The sequence below is a fragment of the Phodopus roborovskii genome, unplaced genomic scaffold, assembly GCF_943737965.1.
Source record: "Phodopus roborovskii unplaced genomic scaffold, PHOROB, whole genome shotgun sequence".
Classification (NCBI taxonomy): Eukaryota; Metazoa; Chordata; class Mammalia; order Rodentia; family Cricetidae; genus Phodopus; species Phodopus roborovskii.
The window spans coordinates 19,853,209-19,873,026 of NW_026126469.1; the positions used below are offsets into that span (position 1 = coordinate 19,853,209).

General features: G+C 45.0%; 1 protein-coding gene across 1 annotated transcript in view; it reads left to right on the forward strand.

Annotated features, from left to right (window-relative positions):
• Mylk (myosin light chain kinase) overlaps window positions 1–19,818 on the forward strand; it is a 243,736-nt gene that overhangs the window by 51,343 nt on the left and 172,575 nt on the right. The window contains exon 2 of the mRNA XM_051191396.1: window positions 18,480–18,647. Coding sequence (XP_051047353.1) covers window positions 18,483–18,647 — 165 coding nt within the window. The 5' untranslated portion in view covers window positions 18,480–18,482. The remainder of the gene's footprint in view (window positions 1–18,479; window positions 18,648–19,818) is intronic.

A 19,818-nucleotide genomic window follows, 5' to 3' on the forward strand; every position in this document is an offset into this window, starting at 1 on the left:
CTCACCTTGTTTGTGCCCGACCAGGGCCTTGTAGGTACTCAGTGAAAACATAATGAGTCTGTGTGGACAAAATGTGTTGCCTTAGACCCTTGTTCTCCCTGCTGTGTTGAGAGCACAGACCTGACAGGCTTGGCTCTGTTGGCCTGAGTGAGCAGTGTGGGACAGCTCTAAGTGTGTGGGAGATAGCCAGTCTTAGCTAGCCCTTCTCCAGGCCTCTAGGTAACACCAGTAGCCTAAGAAGTTGGATCTGGAGGAAGAGTCCTTTGAAGACAAATGACAGCAATCAATGAAGTTCCGGAATTTTTGTGTTGAATGCAAGCATGCTTGTGTGTGGCTGCTGTTCTTCACATGTGTTCCTCCCTAGTGTGCCAGATGAATATGGTCATTAGCAGACTGACAAGCAGTTTGTGAAGCTCGGTGTCTGGTACAGTCACCCTATTAACCCTTCAGCTGCTGTGTGATGAGAGGATGAGGAGAGTGTGAGCGCCTCCTACAGAGCAACTGGAGCTCATGTTCCAGCGGGGAGGACACACTCCTAGGAACCTATGCTCCTACATCCCTGGGGGTGCATTAGAGATCCAGACTTGTGTAAGGACACTTATCCATATCCTGTTGCTGAAACTTGGGAGTCTGGCCTTAAGCCAGTCTTTCTCTTTAGACCTTGTTTTCCTATCCAAGACTGAGAGTGTGAGGCAAGAGCCTTTGAGTTCTATGGCTGTATGTAGTCTAGTGGTAAAGCTAGGTCAAGACAGTAGTATGTTTGAGATTAGTCAACTCCCTAGTGTTCATCACCTCACCTCTAGCAATGTGACATTGCCACCAAGGGTTTGAACCTTAGAACCAGGAGTTCAGATTTGGCTGGTACTTACTGGCTTTGAGATTTGGCCTGTATTGAAATCTGACGGAATTACTTTGAAAATGGAAGTGAACTCCCAGTAAGGATTCAATAAATGGATTATTTTTTATCACAGCAATTCATACTGTGGCTTACTGGTCTGGACCTTGTGTTTCTTTTCTACAAAGCAGAAAGGCTGGCTTGGTTCAAGGCTTCTCTAATGCTGTCATCATTAGGGGCAACAATGGAAGAGAGGGTGCTTTGGGATAGGACTTGAGTTGTAGCCTCAAATAGTAGGCACAAAACTTAGCATTGAGATAGAAACATTCTTGATGAATTGCCAGGTTCATTCACAAGGGGTATTCTATAGAATAAGCTGATTTTAGTATAAAATGACCACCAAACCTCTGAGTATGGTGAATGTTCTAGAATGGGGTGGCTTTAAGTAGTCCTGTGGTCCTACAGACAGAGATGAGGTTGGGTAGCTTGGAAGGTTTCTCCTTCCTGTGTTCCTAGGACAGTAATTTGCCAACAGAGGCCTGCGGATGGTACTAAAGAATCTTTAAGGCACCTCAGAGAAGCCAGCTCCCTATGTCCCTGCCCTAGGTAGGCTGGATCCAGACTGAAGCAGAACCAACAGGAGGAGGAAGTAGAGAGCACACACAGCCAGAGGAGGAGCAGGGCTGTGTCTGAGCCTGATTTTCTGCCTTTGGGCTGATAGGGCTGGCTGGGTTGGGTTGGCAGCCCTCACCACCCTAGGTAGATTCCAGCAGACACTAAGCTATTGTTTGTCATCCTCACTGGAGGCTGTGGTAGATAGTAAAGGGGGAGCAGCTTGTGGAAATGTAGGGTTGGACACAATGCCATAGCATGTTCTGGCAGCTTTGAAGAAACACTGGAGGTCAAGTTCAGTCCCAGGCTTGTGCCCAGCACAAGAAAGAGCAAGGAAGGGCCAGTAACAGCATAGCAAAGTTTGGGGAGAGCACAAAGATTTCCATACCTGTGGTCTGAGAACATGCCTGTGTATATTAGAGGGGTTGCTCATGATGGTAAGGTCAGCCCTGCATAGACTTCTGGGGACTGGCCACTGGGCATATTTCAGGGATGAAAAGTTGAAATGACCTATTTGTTTAAGACAAATGTTGCGGACATTTACCTGGACAAGGTTACTCACTAGATATCATGACAATAAAGTCTAATGGAATATCAACAAATACTGAAAGTTTCCTGTTGGCATAGTGTTTGCTATAATCAGAGTTCAAGTCAAGCATGGGGGCTCATGACTTTAATCCCAGTACTTGTGAGGCAAGACACGTTCAAGGCTAGCCTGGGCTAAAGTGGGAGGGATTTTATAAAACTGAAAGAAAAAAAGATTTAATATATCTCTTAAGTTCTTCTAAACAGTTACCAAATTGAACCATGATTTGGAGTTTACAAAGCCTGGATTTCAGGGATTATTTTTTAACTATATAGCCAGTATCAGTGTTTGTTGAGTATATCACCTATATCAGGGTTACTAAAATGAAATAGCCGAGGCAGGCTGACTTCATAAAGAAGCTATTCCTCTCTCAGTTCTGAACTTGCTTCAACCTCCTGAGAGATTGAAACCAACAGTGGGTGTTGTTGCAAGGTGAAAGAAAGCTAGTGTGATTTGGGAGTCTTGCTCACTCTTATAAGGACTGTGCTTGTGAGAGCCAAGGGGCCCCGGGAAGATCCTCTTAATCCCTTCTTTGGGCAGCTTCCTCAGTGACCTAGACTCTGTCTTTTCAAGGTCCTATTATCTTTCAGCATCACCACCCAAGAGCTTGAAGCTCCCAATATGTGAAGTTTTGGGAACACACTCAAACCATGGCATGACCTTGGGTTTCATATTTCCCATCAACAAAATGAAGATAAAATATTTTAGTAGGTTGTGAACTTGAAGTGTAAGTCTGTTTCTCTAAAAGTGACATTTGTTCAATGAGCTAGTGTTATTCACCTCAAGACCCTAAGAGCAGTATATGTGGCAGCTTTGTGACAAGTGCAATGAAACACTCATTTCAGGTGTTCCAGAGTGGCAAACACTGTCCTTCACGGAACATGAGTGCCAACAACATGAACTGAGACTTGGTTAGGAAAGCATTTCATAAGTCATTAAAACAGTACTTTTAAGTAGCCTTAAGTAAAAACTCTTATGGTAGTATTAGCAAAGAGCACTGCTCTCCCTGGAACCCTCCACACCTTGTTTCAATCTACACCTAGAATCAGTTCACTTGATGACCGTGTTTTCAAAACTCCTTTTGCCTATCCTTTGCCAGATGAGTTTCCACTCTTATAGATACCCACCCCCGGATCACTTCTATAAGACTTGCCTATTTGGATTGCAATGCCCTGTCCTCTAGGACTTCTAGATGCCATCCATCCTTACTCCAATCTTTACCTCCTTCCACTCTTGGCCCGCATTTCCTTGTCTGTAAAATCAGCAATGGACTAAATGATGTAGGTTCCCTCATTGCCGGACATTGTGCAACCTAGCTGTGTTCAAGTGAGCTAAGAGCACACCCAGAGTTAGAAACTGAGAGTAATGCTTGTTGTCTAATCAGTAACACTCAGTTAAATTACGGCATGGTAATCCTCTTGCCTTGGGGTGTAGGGAGTTAGGGATCTCTGTCTAGTGCCTCCAGCGTGCTTCTGTCCGTAGTCTCTAGTGAGTTGCTCCTCCCTGAAATCCTGGATTTCCTGATTTTTTTTTTTTTTTAATCATCAGCACTTCTGCCTCTGGTAGTCAGTTATTAAAACAAGAATGAAGAAATGAATACTTTAAAGAAAAGGAATATATCCCATTTACTTTGCAAGCAAATGATATGCCCCAGTGCCTTTCTTCATTCAAGGCTACTCTGGTCCCTGCCCTGAGGAGTGGGTGAAATGAACAGTCAACTGTAAGTAAGTAGTTTGAGGCCTTGCTCACAGAAACTTCTCTATACAAAACGATTACTACGAGTTCTCTTTCTCCCCTTCTTCCCCCCACCTTTCTTCTCTAGGGCGGTCTCAGGGGGTCACACTCACCTGGAAGTTGGCGAAGGGCTGAGAACACAGGATATCTGCAAGGGTGACTATCCCTGCCCTGGCCCAGTCGTTAGTCTCCATGACCTGTGCTGGTGTCTCACAGGCGTGCCTCAGGTTTCTTGAGTCCCCGCATTAGTTGGCACCCTGACTTGTGACCTGTAAGGTGGCCCAAGCAGAAGTCTGGTGGCCAGGTTCTGCCTTCTCTTCTGATTCCCCCATAACTTGTCTTACTGCGGGTTGGCTCGTCACACTGGGCCCTTTCCTGCTGCTCATGTCTCCTGTGGAGAGCTGGCCCATCCTAGAAACACAGGTGCAGTATGGTAGGAAGTATGGGACAAGTGGCACAGCTGTCTAGGCTGGAGTTATGATAACCGGAAGGAGGCTGACTCCCCTATGCTCTTATTGCCCCTGTGGGGCAATTCCTCCTAAACCAAACTATGCTAAACCTCCTTGCTTCTGTTTATAATGCCTGTGGCTGATCCTTGCCAACAGCCCTTCAGGTCAATAACAATAGCCCTTCAGGGGTGAATGGTAGCCTTATTCTACAGATGCATAAATAAAAGAGTTTTGAGATTTTTCACTTGACTTGGGTGCTTAGTCCTACAACAGAGGAAGTGTCTGTTCTCCCTTAGCTGGCCATTCAGAACCATTTATGTTCAAGACTTTGGATTTGACCTGACTAGGGCAGTTCACGGAATAAAGAAAGGATGACTCGCATACAGAATAGCTGGACCAGGTGGGCTGTGTACACCCTGATGGAGTGGCACCAAGTCAGAAGTATTTGTTATATACAACACAGGTAGAGATTAGCTAGTCTCAGTAGGAGGGCTCTGTAGATGACAGTCTAGGGCTGTCGACATCCTAAAAAAGAAAGTACAGCTGCTAGCTTCTGCACACATTGGCCAGCCATTTGTAGACACACATCAACAATTAGACAGAACCAGAGGAAGGCTTTGCCATTCCTATGGGTCTGAGGCATTAGGTATTTGACATGGCTGTGCCCATGTTAGCGATATACTTTCGCTCAGCAAGCACTTCATCTGTTCTTTACACATTCACTCAGGGCTTCCCCAGCTCCCCACATGTATTGGTCTGTTTCCTGCCATCCCGCTTCTGAACGTGTGCTTTTCTCAGCCCTTGGGGTTCAATGAGAATTTGGAATATAGACTAGAGGGAGGAGGCACATGGGATTGAGGAGGGCATGGTATGATGGAGGCTCAACAAACCCACTTGACACCCCACACTTCGTTCTGCAAGGTGATGTGTGTTAACGGAATGTATGAACATGAGAATTGTCGCTAGAATGTGTATTGGAAAAATCTGATTATAACCAGGGTTTCTGGTTCAGGCTTTTGTTTTATTAGATATGACTTCGATTGCAGAAAGCTTTTCTCAAGCTTTTCTTGTTAAGCCCTCAGTTAGGTGGGAGTTTCAGTAGAGAGTGACTCTAGGAGACCAAGCCATGACACTGCCACTGTCAGTGTGTAGGTGGGTATGTGTATCTCTTAGATCAGTGTGTGTGACTGTGTGTGTCTGTGTGACAGTGTGTATTGCATCACCTTTTAAGGCAACCCCCAAGTAGCTCTCTGCCAAAGATGTGGGTTCATGGCTTGTCCTGCAAATGTGGCCTTCTGCCCTGCTGATATGGTTTGTCTGTGGGCAGCTGTCTGTCTTTCATGTGTGTTCCAGGAAGAAGGCCTAGGAAGCTGTGGGGAGGGAGCTGTCTGGTGGGTTGGAAAACTCAGTGGTGAGGGACAGGAACATGTGGAGCTGGGTCCGAGTTGCTTATGGACACCACCAGGGGTGGTCCTGCCCACAGTGAGTTGGGCCCTCCCATATTAGCCATCAATAAAGAAAATGTACTACAGACTTGCCTACAGGCAAATTTGATGGGGTTATTTTCTCAATTGGAATGCCACTTCCCAAATGACTCTGGCTTGTGACATAAAACTAACCAGCACAAGAGTGACTTGTAAACTTTTAAAATAAAAATTTCTATTCATTTATAGAATACACATGTATTTGTTTAGAAGATTTTTTTTTTTTTTTGTGCTTGTCAGTATAATAGACGTTGGCAATACGCCATTGAATAAAGAAAGCATGCATGCCCTTGATCCTGGTGTGGCTTACTTTCCTCTAGGGACACAGATGGTGTTAATTACATTGTCACTCCTCTACATGTCTGCCAGCTGCGATGTATGGGATGAAGACAATGTCAAGGATTTGATAAGTGTGCATATCACAGGACACTGACTTGCCTCTGTGGGGCCAGAAGTCTATGCAGTGTGTCTGGTCAGGTATTTTGTTCCTGGGTTTTTAAAACTCAAGTATAGGAATTTAAAGACTGCTTTTTTTTTTTTTTTTTTTTTTTCTGGTTTATTTTTTTGAGACAGGGTTTCTCTTTGTAGCTTTGGAGCCTTTCCTGGAACTAGCTCTGTGGACCAGGCTGGTCTCGAACTCAGAGATCCGCCTGCCTCTGCCTCATGAGGGCTGGGATTAAAGGTGTGAGCACCACTGCCCAACTAAAGACTGCTTTTCCCACATTCTGATCCATGGTGCTAATATTTTAGGGCTGTAGGTAACATTCAAGCTGTGCACCATTTCATGTGCTTGAGGGAAACCTCAGGCTTCAGATATGTCTTCCATACTTTTAGCCAAGACTTTTTCCCTGGTTTTGTCCAATTTAAAAGAACTTCCCAGTCACATGGTTCACAACCAGAAGTTCTGTTTGAGAAGGCATGGGATGGACTCCTTTGTGACTTCTCTGTGAGCAGCTTTGGTTTCTATAAATTGTCATACTGCTGCAAAAAGGTTTTGGGTTATCTCCATATGTAAGATGTTCCAGATCTTGGCCAAGTACCTAAGAGATCAAAAGCTGTTGTCATAGTGCCAGTCTCAGGGTTCTTAGTCTCCTGGTCACACTGATTAACCCTGTGGTCTTGAAGAAGAGAGGGAACGAAGTGAAATGCTGATTTACACTTGTTCCTTTAAGCTGCACAGCACTGCTCAGAGACAGCCACTTTCCCCTTTTCTCCTGAGTGTTTGAAGAGGGCCAGAGGTGAGAACAGATGGTGACAGAGAGGGCTTTGGAGATTAGCTAGAGTAAGGTTCTAAAGTATGATCTGGGGACTTACAGCATGGTCAGGGAAGGAAGGCCCTGAGCTGCTTTAGGGGCCCAGATTATTTTTGTGTAGGATGATGTTTGTTTTTCTACTTCTGTTATCCCTTCATATGGTGGTATTTCCTAGCAGCTATAGATACTGTGATGTCACAGTAGACAAAATGCAGAAACAGATGAAAAGATCAAATTGTCCATCATCAGGCTAGATGTTAAAGACATTTGTGAGCTGTCAAGATACCTCAGTGGGTAAAGCACTTGCCCAGGAAGCCTGACAACCTCAGTTCGGAATCTACATCAAGGTAAATGGAGAGAACCGACTACAGTACTGACCTCCACATTGCAACCATAACCATTGCATGCGCCTTCATACATATATACAGGAGCAATAATAAATAAAAGTTCAAAAGAAGACAATTTCAAGATTGGGATATTGTTCAGTGATATAACACTTACCTACCTTGTGAGAGGCACTGATTTCCATCCCCAGGGCCATACATAACCATACACACATAACAGAATTGAATTTCTTCTTGAACTTTTTTTTTTTCAGAAAATGTATTTTCTTTCAAAAATATTTATATTGCTAGCCACAAAGGTGTGTGCCTGAAATCAGTTCCTGCTTCTTGGGAGGAAAAGAGCTCTCTCTCTCTCTCTCTCTCTCTCTCTCTCTCTCTCTCTCTCTCTCTCTCTATCTATCTATCTGTGTGTGTGTGTGTATGTGTGTGTGTGTGTGTGTGTGTCTTGCTTGCTTGCTTTCACTCTATTTTACTTTTACTTGTGTGTGTTTGTGTGAATATATGGCATGTGTGTTCTGGTACCTTAGGATGTGGAAGAGGGCATCAGATCCTCTGGAACTGGAGTTACAGGCTGTTAGGAGCTGCCAGATGTGGGTGCTGTGAATTGAACCCAGGTCTTCCAGAAGAGCAGGGAGTACTCTTAAGCGGTGAGCTACTTTTCATAGCCATAGGATTTCTTGAGCTCAGGAATTTGAAGCCAGCTTGGGCAACACAGTGAAGCCCGGACACATAAAAAAAAAAAAAAAAAAAAAAAAAAAAATGAGAGAGAGAGAGAGAGAGAGAGATCATATCAACATGTAGGCTTCTTGTTGATATTCTTTTGTGAATTACTATTTAATACCAATACACCACACTTTGATAGCATAAATAAAAGCCTTTGGGTCCTTAATACTTTAAAGGACATTAAGGTGTTTTTGAGACCACAGAGGCTTCAACCACTGAGCTGGGAGATCAAGGATATCCCAGGTGTTTGGGCATTGCACTCCTTATGAATCCACCCCTACCCAGCAGGGCTTAAGCTCAGTCTGTTCCTTGGGAACTAGGGGAATACCTTGGCATCCATGGAAGGAATGGAGGTATTACATGCTTGAGCCCAGCTTCTAAGGCTCACTGAGATGGAATAGCGCTGTGCAGTGCTGGACACACTGTGAATATTATTGCTGAGATTTCAGCTCCACTGTCAACTGCATTCCTGCTTACAGTCTCAGCATAGGAGTTCTCAGCCTCCTGCCTGAGTGTACCTTCTGTGCTAGGCATCTAAGTGGGGCTCCATTGGCCTAAGGAAGAAAGGACTGGGTCTCAGGAGGCACATGTCTCATGAGCTGGTGGTAATCCCAGGCCAGATGCACCAAGGGTTAGAGTGGCAGTCCAAGCCAGATGTGGAGTTGGGGAAATGCCCAGCCCATCTGGAGCTCAATTCTTTGCTTGACGGGGTCTTTTCAGTTGCTTTACACTCAGATTGGAGTCTGTATCTTTGAACAAGTGAAAACCTGTGAGCTTCCACCCCTGGCTCCCCAGGACTTTACTGAGTGTCTCTGCAGTGGCAGCCAGAGGTTTCAAAGGTCACCCCAGCTGGGCGGATTAGAACAACAGATCTCCAGCAAAATTGGCTGCCCTGCAGAAGGCAAGTTGCAACATCTGCGAGGAGAGTTAGAACAAAGCCCCTTACTTTCTGGGTCTGGCCCAGCCTGTGTGCTCGGCTCTCCCTTTTCTCTTCGTTATTGCTAGACCTTGGACCAGAATCTCATCAGCAGTGAAGCTGGCCTCTGACCTGCCTTCTGTGGAAGCTCCCTGGGGAGGAGGCTGCCTTCAGGTGTGTGTGTGTGTGTGTGTGTGAGGGGGGGGGGTGGTTAGCCGTGTGTAGCCCTGCTCCACTTTGCTCTGGTGGGTCATGGTGAGGCAGCCTGGCACATCTGAGGAGCAGCTCAGTGCTGGATTAGGAGAGATTAGGGTATTTGTCAGGATTTGAGTGCATTGCAGAGAGGATTAAGGAGGGCAGAGAGAGCCATCAGCGCCTGGGGTGTTTGTACCTGAGTGGTTTTGCCACCTCTGATATGAGCTGTTGGGGGCCTTACATACAGGATGCCACACCTGCTAGGAAGCATCTCCAAGTGGGGAAGTTTAGGTAGTTCCAAAATATCCTGTGCCTCTGAGCTTCCAATATGGTGATCTCATGTGTGTGTGCTCGGAATAGTGGAGGGGCAGCTGGCTCTTCCAAACTCGCTCTGCTGGCTAATGACTTTTTGTTCTGAGTCTCTGTGTCTCAGAGCAGCACTCTGTCTTGGCTGCAATTCCTTTCTGGGTTCAAGAGACGATTTACAGAACTTTTGATCAAATTAAAGTCCAATCCACTGAGAGCTGCTTTGGGTGATTAATAAATTGTGTTCCTTGTAGAAACTTTACACGGAGCTGGCTTTGGCCCAGACATCAGTAGGCCACTGCTCTTTTGACCCCTCCCTTGTGCTTTTCTGTTTCTCCTTTGTCTACTGGTCTGCATTCGGCTGAATATTGAATGAATCCCCTGGCTGGGGGTGTTTGATTGCAGCTGCTGAATATTGCCAGTAATTTAGAGTAGGGACTAGGCCCTCCCTTCTGCCTCTAGGCTAAGGGAGTATCCCTCCATGGGGAATGTGCTCCCAAAGTCCTTTTGTGCACTAGAGATACATCCTGGTTTCACTGTCAGAGGTCCAGCAGAAAGTAGACCCTGGGTTTGATCCCCAGCAACAGAAACAAACAAGTCGTTGATTATTTAGAAAATAAAAGAGTATAAAGAAAACAGCATGTTCTGAGAAAATAAATTCTCTAATCTGGAGATGAAGGACACAAAACCTTGTTTTACAAGTCAATCCCAGCTCCTTGGGGGAAGCTTGCTGTAAACACCAGCATCTTGACTACCACATTATTGCAGACAGTGCTGTGGAGCCTTCACCTTCAATCCATGGAGCCCACACCCAGCATCAGGCTGTTAGCTTCCTTAGGATGGCATTTTCTATTTTTTTCTATTTGGCTGCAAATTTCGTTATGTCATTGACTTTCCAACCCTATAGTGGTGCTTGCTTGCATTCCCAGTACACAGAAGGTTGAGACAGGCTGATCTCTGTGAGTTCCAAGCCAGCCTGTTCTACAGAGTGAGTTCCAGGACAGCCAGGGTTATAGGGTTGTTACACAGAGAAACCCTGTCTCAAAAACAAAACAAAACAAAACAGAAACTGTGTGTGCAAGCAATATACTTTAATTATATGTATTATAATTATAATGTATAGTATATATAAGACACATTGGTGAACACATGTCGTACCCAATGCCACACAGAAAAGAGTGATCCCAAACTCAATGATCCTCCTGCCTCTACCTCCCAGGTGTAGGAACCACAGATCACAGCTTCCAGTACTACCAGAGAGGAGTAATATCTCATGGTAGGGGTGGGCAATGGTGCAGAGGACTTGGTTTCATTAATACATGACAAACACCCACAACTAAACACTGAGCCGAACTGGAATCCAGATGCAGAGAGGGAGGGCAGTGATGTGTCACAGCTATTTGTGCACTGGCAGGAACATGAGTCCACACAGTGAGAGGGGATATGACTCTTTGTGCCCCATCCTTGAAGTGTGCTTACTAACTCATCCCATTCATATTTTCCCACTGTTAGAGGATGCAGAAACTCCTGGAAATCTTCCTATTTGATCAAGAAACTTCAAGTAACATTATAACACAGCCAAACTGAGTTGCACATATATGTGAATATTACCTGACTCCCATGGTTTCCCTGATTGGGCAGGGGCAGAGTGTATTTCTTTGTCCCTGGTGTCAAGACCAAAGTGTGTTTCTTTCACTGGCCCTTTTAATGCTGATAGATATTGCTGTGGATGTTTTCCAGTCTCTCTGGTATTCTCCATTGGAATGTGGTCACCAGACTTGGTGGCGGGTTAGAGAGGAACATGAAGGGTTTGGCTCAATCTATTATTAATTTTCCCCCAAATATGCAATAACCATCAGTTGACAGCATGGCCAGAATCTGACTACAGCTACGAGGCAATGGGCTGAGGGTGAGCGCAGCTGTTTGGCATGACTACACAGCTTGGGACTTGGATCTGGTTTTGCCCCTGTGACAGAGTAGTCATCCTCCTCCCTGGAACTTCCTTGCAGGAGACTAGGTGGTTCCTGGCAGTACTGACTTGTCTGTATCTTTTCAACCTGAAGGCAGGCCCCTTCTTGTCTTTTGTTCTTTTGACCAAGTATGTCTCTTTTTAAATTAAATTTAAAATTAAAAATTTTAAAGTCTGTGTGAACATACATACACGTGAATGTGAGTTCGTGGGTGCCCCGGTGTGAGTGCTGAGATAAGAGGGCAGCATCGCCTGGAGGCCCTCACTTTCTTTCTACCTGGCTTGAGCCAAGGTTGCTGTTGTTTCTCTGCTGTGTGTGCCTGGCTAGGTGGGCCCTGAGCTTCCTGGGATTTTCCCATATCTGCTCTGTGCCTGGCGTTTCTGAATTCTGGGAACTCAAGCTCATCTCACACTTGCAGAGTAAGTACCTTTATCCTATGAGCTGTCTCCCTAGGCCTGGTGTGTCTCTATTGATGAGAGTATCTGGGTTGCTCTTCAGCATGTTTGGAGTCACGAAGATTTGGTGAGCAACTCTGGGGCCTGGTTTCAGGTCTCTCAGTTTCCTACTGCCCTGAAAGGCTGGGGAATCTTTTGTCTTCTAGAGCAGAAAGGGAATGCTAGTTAGCTTTTCATCCCAGTGACAGATACTTCAGAGAAATAGGTTCAGAAGCAGGAGGGATTTATTTTGGTTTATGGCTTCCTTGGTTCTGAGACTATAGTGAGGCTGAACATCTTGGGAAGGATATGCTGCACAGAGCAGCTGTCTCACAGTGGCCAGGAAGCACAGTGCAGGGACAGGAAGATGCTCTTCGAAGGCAGACCCCTTTCCTATGATCTACTTCCTACAACCAGGCCCCACCCCATAGTGGTCCATTGGTGTGAATACATTCATGAATGTATGAATCCAGTGATGAACCAGTCACTGCTCAGTGATCAGATCCAGCATCTAGTGATCAGACCCAACATCTAGTGATTAGACCCAACATGTAGTGAATAGATTCAACATCTTTGGACCTACTTGTTCAAACCTTGAATGAGTAGGCTGTGGGGAGGTACTCCAAGCCACAATGGGGAGTTACCTCCTGCTCTTCTTTCTGTGGTAATTCTCAGGCTCCTGCCTGCTGTACCTCCAGTTACTGACAATAGCAGGACTAGCTTTGTCTGAACCTCTAGAAAGCCAGTAGAGTATGACAGCCCTGTGCTCCTGGTTTGGTTTTCTCTGCTAAGCTCAGGGCCCTTGAGCATGTGCAGCTGGTTTAAAGGGCTTCCTTGCCTCCCTTTATGAAAGGGACCCTGAGAACTGTAGGGTTGATAGGATCATGTGAGAGGGATCACAAGGTACAGTCAACATCCAACTCACTCACAAAGTACTGCCACTGGAAGCTGTCAGTGGGCTCAGGCCTCCTCCCTGCAGAATTGTCTGAGGATAGTTAAGCCTGCCTAGGCTTCTTGGTATCTTTGATGACAGGGTCTGAGTGTTCAGGGTGGGGCACAGCTTCCTTTAGGGTGAGAGATGCTGGGACAGAATCTACTCAGTGAATATATTTTGCATATACTTCTGGCTTATATATTGCATTCCCATTTGTGTCCTCTCTCCACCCTGCAGGGTTCATTTTGTTCCTCCTACTTGACACAAAGGAAAACTCAGATAAAGAGAATGGAGGTCTCTTGACCAAACCACAGCTGGAAAGGAGCTGTGTCCCCAAATTTATGGCGAAGTTAAGGCAGTTTGAGCTGCCTGTTACATGGATCACCCCCACCCTAGTTCTAGAGTTGGCTGCACAGAGTGTCTGTCACTTACCTCAATGGCAGTGGATGGCAGTGCTCATTTCAGGTTGTGTTCCTAGGTAGACATACAGGGTATAAGAACCCTGATTGTCTCCTGCCTACTACCACACACCCATGTATCATGAATTCATCACACCTCCCACACATGTAACTGTTCAGTTTTTTATGTGTAGTGGCTACTTTGGTACATAGTTGATGCTCAGTTAATATATTTTGAGTGAGTAAACATCTCTTTATTCTTGCCATTAAAATCATATTGGCAGCTTGGAGAGATGGCTCAACAATGAAGATCACTTGCTCAACTTCCAGAAGGCCCAAGTTTGGTTCCCAGCACCCATGTCAGTTGGTTTACAATTGCCTTTAAGTCCAGCTCTAGGGGATCCGCTGCCCTCTCTCAACACTTGCATGCATGTAACTAACACACACACACACACACACACTCTTAAATAAAAAATTTTAAGGAGTGTTCATGAGCTCCAGTCTGATAGCTAGGAAACCAGCATAGGACTGACCCAGATTCCCTGAATGTGTTGTTAGTTGGGAGGACTGGGCAGTCTACGGGACCTCTGGTAGTAGTATACCCTAGTAGTTTATCCCTAGTATACAGATGGACTTCGGGAGCCCATTCCACATAGAGGGATACCCTCTCAGCCTAGACACATGGGGAAGGGCCTGAGCCCTGCTCCAAATGATATGACAGACTTTGAAACTCCCCATGGAAGGCCTCACCCTCAATGGGGAGCAGAAAGGGGATGGAATGGGGGTTGGTGGGCAGAACAGGGGAGGATAGAAGGATGCAGGAACCGGGATTGACATGCAAAGCCAGCATGTTTCAAATTTAAAGGAAAAAAAAATTAAAAATTATACCAGGTAGAATATACTAGAGCTCTCATAATTTTTATAATACTGTTCACAATAGTCAAGGCATGGAATCAATTCAAGTAGCCAACAGTGGATGAATGGATAAAGACAGTATAGCATATATATCTGCACATAGTGGAATATTATTCACTCATTTTAAAAAACGCAACAAGATAACTGGAGGACATTATGATAAGTTAAAGAAACTGGGTACAGAATAAAGGAAGTGTTTTAATCCATATTTAGAAAGTTAAAAAATTATTTCATAGAAATAGAAAGTAAAGTTGTGGAAATTAGAAAAGGTAGATGTAGAGAGTAGATAAGGAAGCTGGTTAAGCAGTGTTTGTTACCAGCTTTTACTGTGATGATTTAAATGCCTGAGAGAAAAATCAACTTAAAGAAAGGTTTATTTTTGCTAACAGTTTCATAGGTTTCAATCCATAACCAGTTAATGTGATTGCTTTGGGCCTGTAGCAAAGCAGAGAGTATCGTGGCACAGTGGAGGAAGCTATAGGGCTACCAGGAAGCAAAAAGGGACAGAGAAGGAGCTGGGGACTCAATGTCCCCTTTATGAGTGTATTCTCAATGGCCTCACACCTATCCACAAAGCACTGAGTGCTCTGATGCCTCCCAGGACTGCAGACTAGTGAGCCAGCTTCCACACATGAGCCTTTGGTAGATAATCCAAGTCTAAACCACAGCAGGCACCAAAACACAGTTAATCCTTGGCTCTTTAGCGCAGTGAGGCACCTCTGGCTTCAACAATGTATTACGTGTTAATGAAGAACTGCCAGGTGTCTGAAGAGATGGACCTGTCATCGATCATGAACATATTGTAGATATACATATGTTTAATAATCATTGTGTCAGCCAAAAAATGTCATATCCTGATGGTTTGGAAATGGCTCTGCACACACACACACACACACACACAAAGCAGAATTATATTAGTGTGGAGGGTACTAACTGTTGAGGCTCACTGGGGGGGGGGTGTTTGGGGCACTGGGTTTTGTCATTTTTTTCTGTATGCTTGAAATTTTTCAATAATTAATTTTTTTCAATACTCTAACACTTATGTATCATTAAAGTCATAGTCTTTTTATTTCTGATGTACCTCTGTATATAGTTGATCGCATTGTTGGATTTTTTAAATATATGTCCAACTTTTGCTTTAAACAATGCCAGCATTGTTTTTACATACACATGTTGGCTGTCTCGGGTTCTTTCCCAATGTTGAATTTCTACATTGGGAATTACTAGAAAAATTAGTGGACACCTTTTCTTCAGAGTCCCTTTGCTGCATTGCTTCCCAGCAGGAGTGCTTGTGGCCTCTCAGCAGTGTTTGTGTCCTCTTTCTTTTGATGTGCTTCATCCAGTTTTCAAAAACACAGGCTGTGATTGACCTGCACTCCTGGGTGTTCCTGGGGCCAGACGATGTTCATCTGTGTGCTCTGCAACACATCTTCTCTGCTCATTCATGTCTTGGAATGATTTCTTATTCTGTGAAAACATTCTGGTCCTATGTTTTCATTGCAAACACTTTCTCCTATTATCATTGGTCTTTTAACTTAAAGTGCATTCCTTAATGTACCAAAAAAATCTTAATCTTACAGGGAAATTTGTTTGTCCATTCGTTTGTTTTTCGAGACAGGGTTTCTCTGTGTAGCCCTAGCTGTCCTGGAACTCACTCTGTAGACCAGGCTGGCCTCGAACTCACAGACTTCTGCCTGCCTTTGCCTCCCGCAAGTGCTGGAATTAAAGGTGAGTGCCACCATACCTGGTTTTACAGGGAAATATTAAGTGCCTGTCAGTTGAGCAACTTCATTCTTTACCGTTACTTCAACTCTGACCACTACAGCAGGCACAGTGCACAGGGTGCGCCCGCTGGGCTCAAATGCCAGGTTTACCCCTCTTGTGTTGACTTTGGACAAATTTCTAATTCTTGGACAGGTTTCCAACTCTGAAAATGGGATGGTGAGATTAGCTATTGCCTACTGCTGTGTTAGTGTTTAGTTAGAACATACTAGTGTTTAGTATGTTCCTGACACACAGGAAATGTGACTTAGGTACTTGCTTTTATTGTGACCTCCTGCAGCCAGCCTGAGAGTCATATCATCGGGAAAGGAATTTTGTTTGCAAAGCTAATGGCTTATCAGTGAAAGGAAGCCAAGTGTGTCGGGCAGAGGACTCACACACAGATATGATTGCTGAATGTGTGCCATGTAGAAACTGGCAAGTACCCAGTGATAGGGGGCTAATCAGACACTTTTATTTTAAATTGTTTCAGTCAGATTTCTTTCTCTCTGTGTAAGAGAGGGAATGAATAAGAGAGGGATAAAGATAGGCTATGTACACATGGGCATATATGTACACCTGTGTGTGCATGTGCAGAAATCATGGGAGGGCATCAGATGTCTTACTCTGTCATTCTCCTTATTCCTTTGAGGCAGTATCTCTCACTGGACCTGGAGCTAGACTGGTGGTCAACTCCAGTAATCCTCCTGTCTCCACCCACAACAGCAGTGGGGTTACATTGGCCATGTGCAGCTTTTTGTGGATCCTAATTCAGCTCCTCATGTTTGTGTAGCAAGTGCTTTTTACCTGCTACCCTGTGTCTCTAGCCTTTAAATCAGATTATTTCTTCTTCTTCCTCTTCCTCTTCCTCCTCCCCCTCCTCTTCTCTGGCTGTCTCTGTAGTAGATCAGGTTGGCCTCAAACTCAGACATCCACCTACCTCTAGCTCTTGAGGGCTGGGATTAAAGGCATGTGCCACTTAACCACCAAACTAAACCAGATTTCTTAAAAGCTACTTACCCATTTAATTTTAAGAAAACTTAGGAGGAGGAATTAGGAGACACTTCGATATGGTTTACTTTATTTTTATTTATAGAAATGTCAATTTTTCTATAGTCACAAGAGAGCACCAGCTTGTGTGATAGAAGTGTGGATATTTTCAGTTTTCTCCTCTGGCCTATGTAGCATGACCCCACGCTCACTTTCACCACTCCCTTATGTCTGTCTGAGCACAGGCTCCTCATAAAGCCTGTATGAAGAGGAGTTCACTCCATGGGGTGTAGGAATAGGTTAGATGGAAGGAGCGACATCCGGAGTTCTGTTGCACCGTGGGGGAAGTCTGTAGTTAACTATAATGTGCATTTCAGAACAGCTGGATAAAGGTTCCAGGTGTCATCACCACAAAGAAGATGGATATGCTGATGGTCCAGACTTAGAGCACATGATGCCATGTACCAATACATCACATTGTATCCCACAAGTGTATAAGTGTATGCAGTTACCATGTCAACCAAAAATAAAATGATAGAAATTTAAAAAAACAAATGGGATCACAGACAAAGACCCTCCACACAGTGTTTGAAACCGAGTGTTGACTAAATGATGGTTTGAAATGTTATTTATTGTGTGTGTATGTGCTCATGTCCCATGGTATGCATCTGGAGGTCAGAGGGCAATGTATAGGAGTCATGCCTTTCCTTCTCCCATGTGGGACCTGGGGATCAAATTCAGGCCATCATGCTTAGGTGGCAAGTGCCTTTTGCCCACTGAGCCATCTTGCCAGCCCACCAATAAGTGATAATTTATTGTATTTTCACATTGGTGTTTTCTAATTTTTACCTTGAAACACACTTACAGTTGAGTAGAAACAACTCAAACGAGTTGACTGTTGATAGCTTCAGGGGGATAGCCATCGTTCCTTTTCACATCAGCCCTTTAGTCCTAGGTAAGCTTGCCAGTTTGCAGACACATCTTGTCTAGTGCCCTATCTGCCTTGGACAGGATCCCAGGTTCAAGGTGTTCTTAGCAATGATGGCATGGTTTTGCTCTACCTCCTTTGATACATGGTTTAGCCGCTTTGGAGCCTGGATGACCTCCTAGTGCCTCCTTCCTTTCCTTGATGTTTTGGTCTTTGAACCTCTATAATGTAATTCCAGGATTGACTCCCCCGCTTCATTCAGCTACCAACCCTCACCTTCTCACCCAGGGCCCTTGTGACATAAACTCCAATCTCCTGCCTTTCTTGAAGTCTTGGTGCCATTTTTTTTCTAGCCTATGAGGAGCAGCTGGGACTTCCCACCTTAGTACTTCATGTAGATGTTGGTTGAACACGAGCCTCAGGGACCCAATGTGAAACCTGAATCTTGTCTAAGCCATGCTCTCTCAGAAGACAGATGGAAGCTCTTAGTGGTACTGACTGGCAGGAATGGCCTGGGGGGCTGGGGTTGAGGACTTGCTCTGTCTTGCCTGGTGCCTTCTGTGGAGAAGCCACAGAGAAGCACTCCAGATGGATGCTGACCCTACTGAGCTACTACTCATAGCTCAGACCACAGAGCTGGGCAAGTGGTATCTGCAAGGGAGATGACATGCTATATGTTCTAAGACCTAACTTGCTCCTCTTCCTTTTGTAGATCATGGGGGACGTGAAACTGGTTGCCTCATCACACATGTCCAAAACCTCACACAGTGTGGATCCCTCAAGGGTCAGCTCCATGCCCCTCATGGAGGCCCCTGCTTTCATTCTGCCCCCTCGGAACCTCTGCATCAAAGAAGGAGCCACCGCCAAGTTCGAAGGAAGGGTAAGAAGTGTGGTTGATTGAGAGATGGGATGGGGGAAGGAAAGGGGAGATGTTATTAAACTTGTCCTCAGCAAGCCTGGCATGACAGATCTTCCTTTGGACCTGCATATTAATTGGATGTGTACCATCTTGCTCTATTTCTTGGTTTATGTTAAGCTCTGGTCTATGTTGGTGGACTCAGCATTGGAGGGGGACATGCAATACCCCTGCTGGATATGTTCTGGAAACATGGCCTTGTGTCAGTAGGAATGCACCTTGGATTTAAATATGTGCTCCAAAGTCTAGGCTCCTAAAAATGGACTTATTTTTCTCCTACTACTTTTCTCAAAGAAATGTTTTATTGGCTGCCCTTCTGACCCACCCAAAGTAGTGGGATGACAGATAGGATCCTGATTTCATTTTTGTCACCTTTTGCCAATGAATCCTGATCTCTTGCCCTCCCTGGGCTTCCATTTCTTCTTCTGAAAGTATGAATGACAGTCGCTTGCCTGTTTCTTGTTTAATAGATGAAGATGAGAGCATAGAAGAGACTCTGTAAGAAGAGCTGATGCTATCTATATCCAGTGGAAACACCTTTTAGTAAGCTGTTAGGCATTACATCAACTTTACACAGAGGTGATACAGACATGAGGGAGGTTATGGATGTGCTCATTTGGAGATCAAGCACAGGGGTCCCAGCCCTGGAAGCTTCAAGTGTTGGTGTTAGCACTCAGTGAAGAGTGAGGAATTCCTAAGTTCCCCGTGACTGTAACATGAGCTCCTGGAAGCTAGTGGAAGAAAGAGGTCCAGGGGATGTTTCTTGGATGCTATGGGCCCTGCTGTATGCTGGTGCTTCTGTGTTGGAAAAAGGCCAGAGGTGCCCTGAATTGTATGCAAGGCACTGATCTGTCCAGTTATGAGCTGTGTTAATGGGTCTGCCCTAACATCTCTATTTAGCATATTGTATTTAAAGCAGACCACAGGGGCAATGTTGGGGATGCTTGTGGCTCCACCAGCATGAGACTGTCTTCTGTTGCCCTGAATTTAGCCCACCTCCTCTCATCTCCACACCAGGAAGAAACCATGAGTGTTCAGGAAGGGCTTGCGTGATCACAGAAAGGGAGGAAGTACTGGTTCTTGCCACAGCATTGGTGACCCTTGAAAACATTCTAATAAGTGAAAGAAGCCAGGC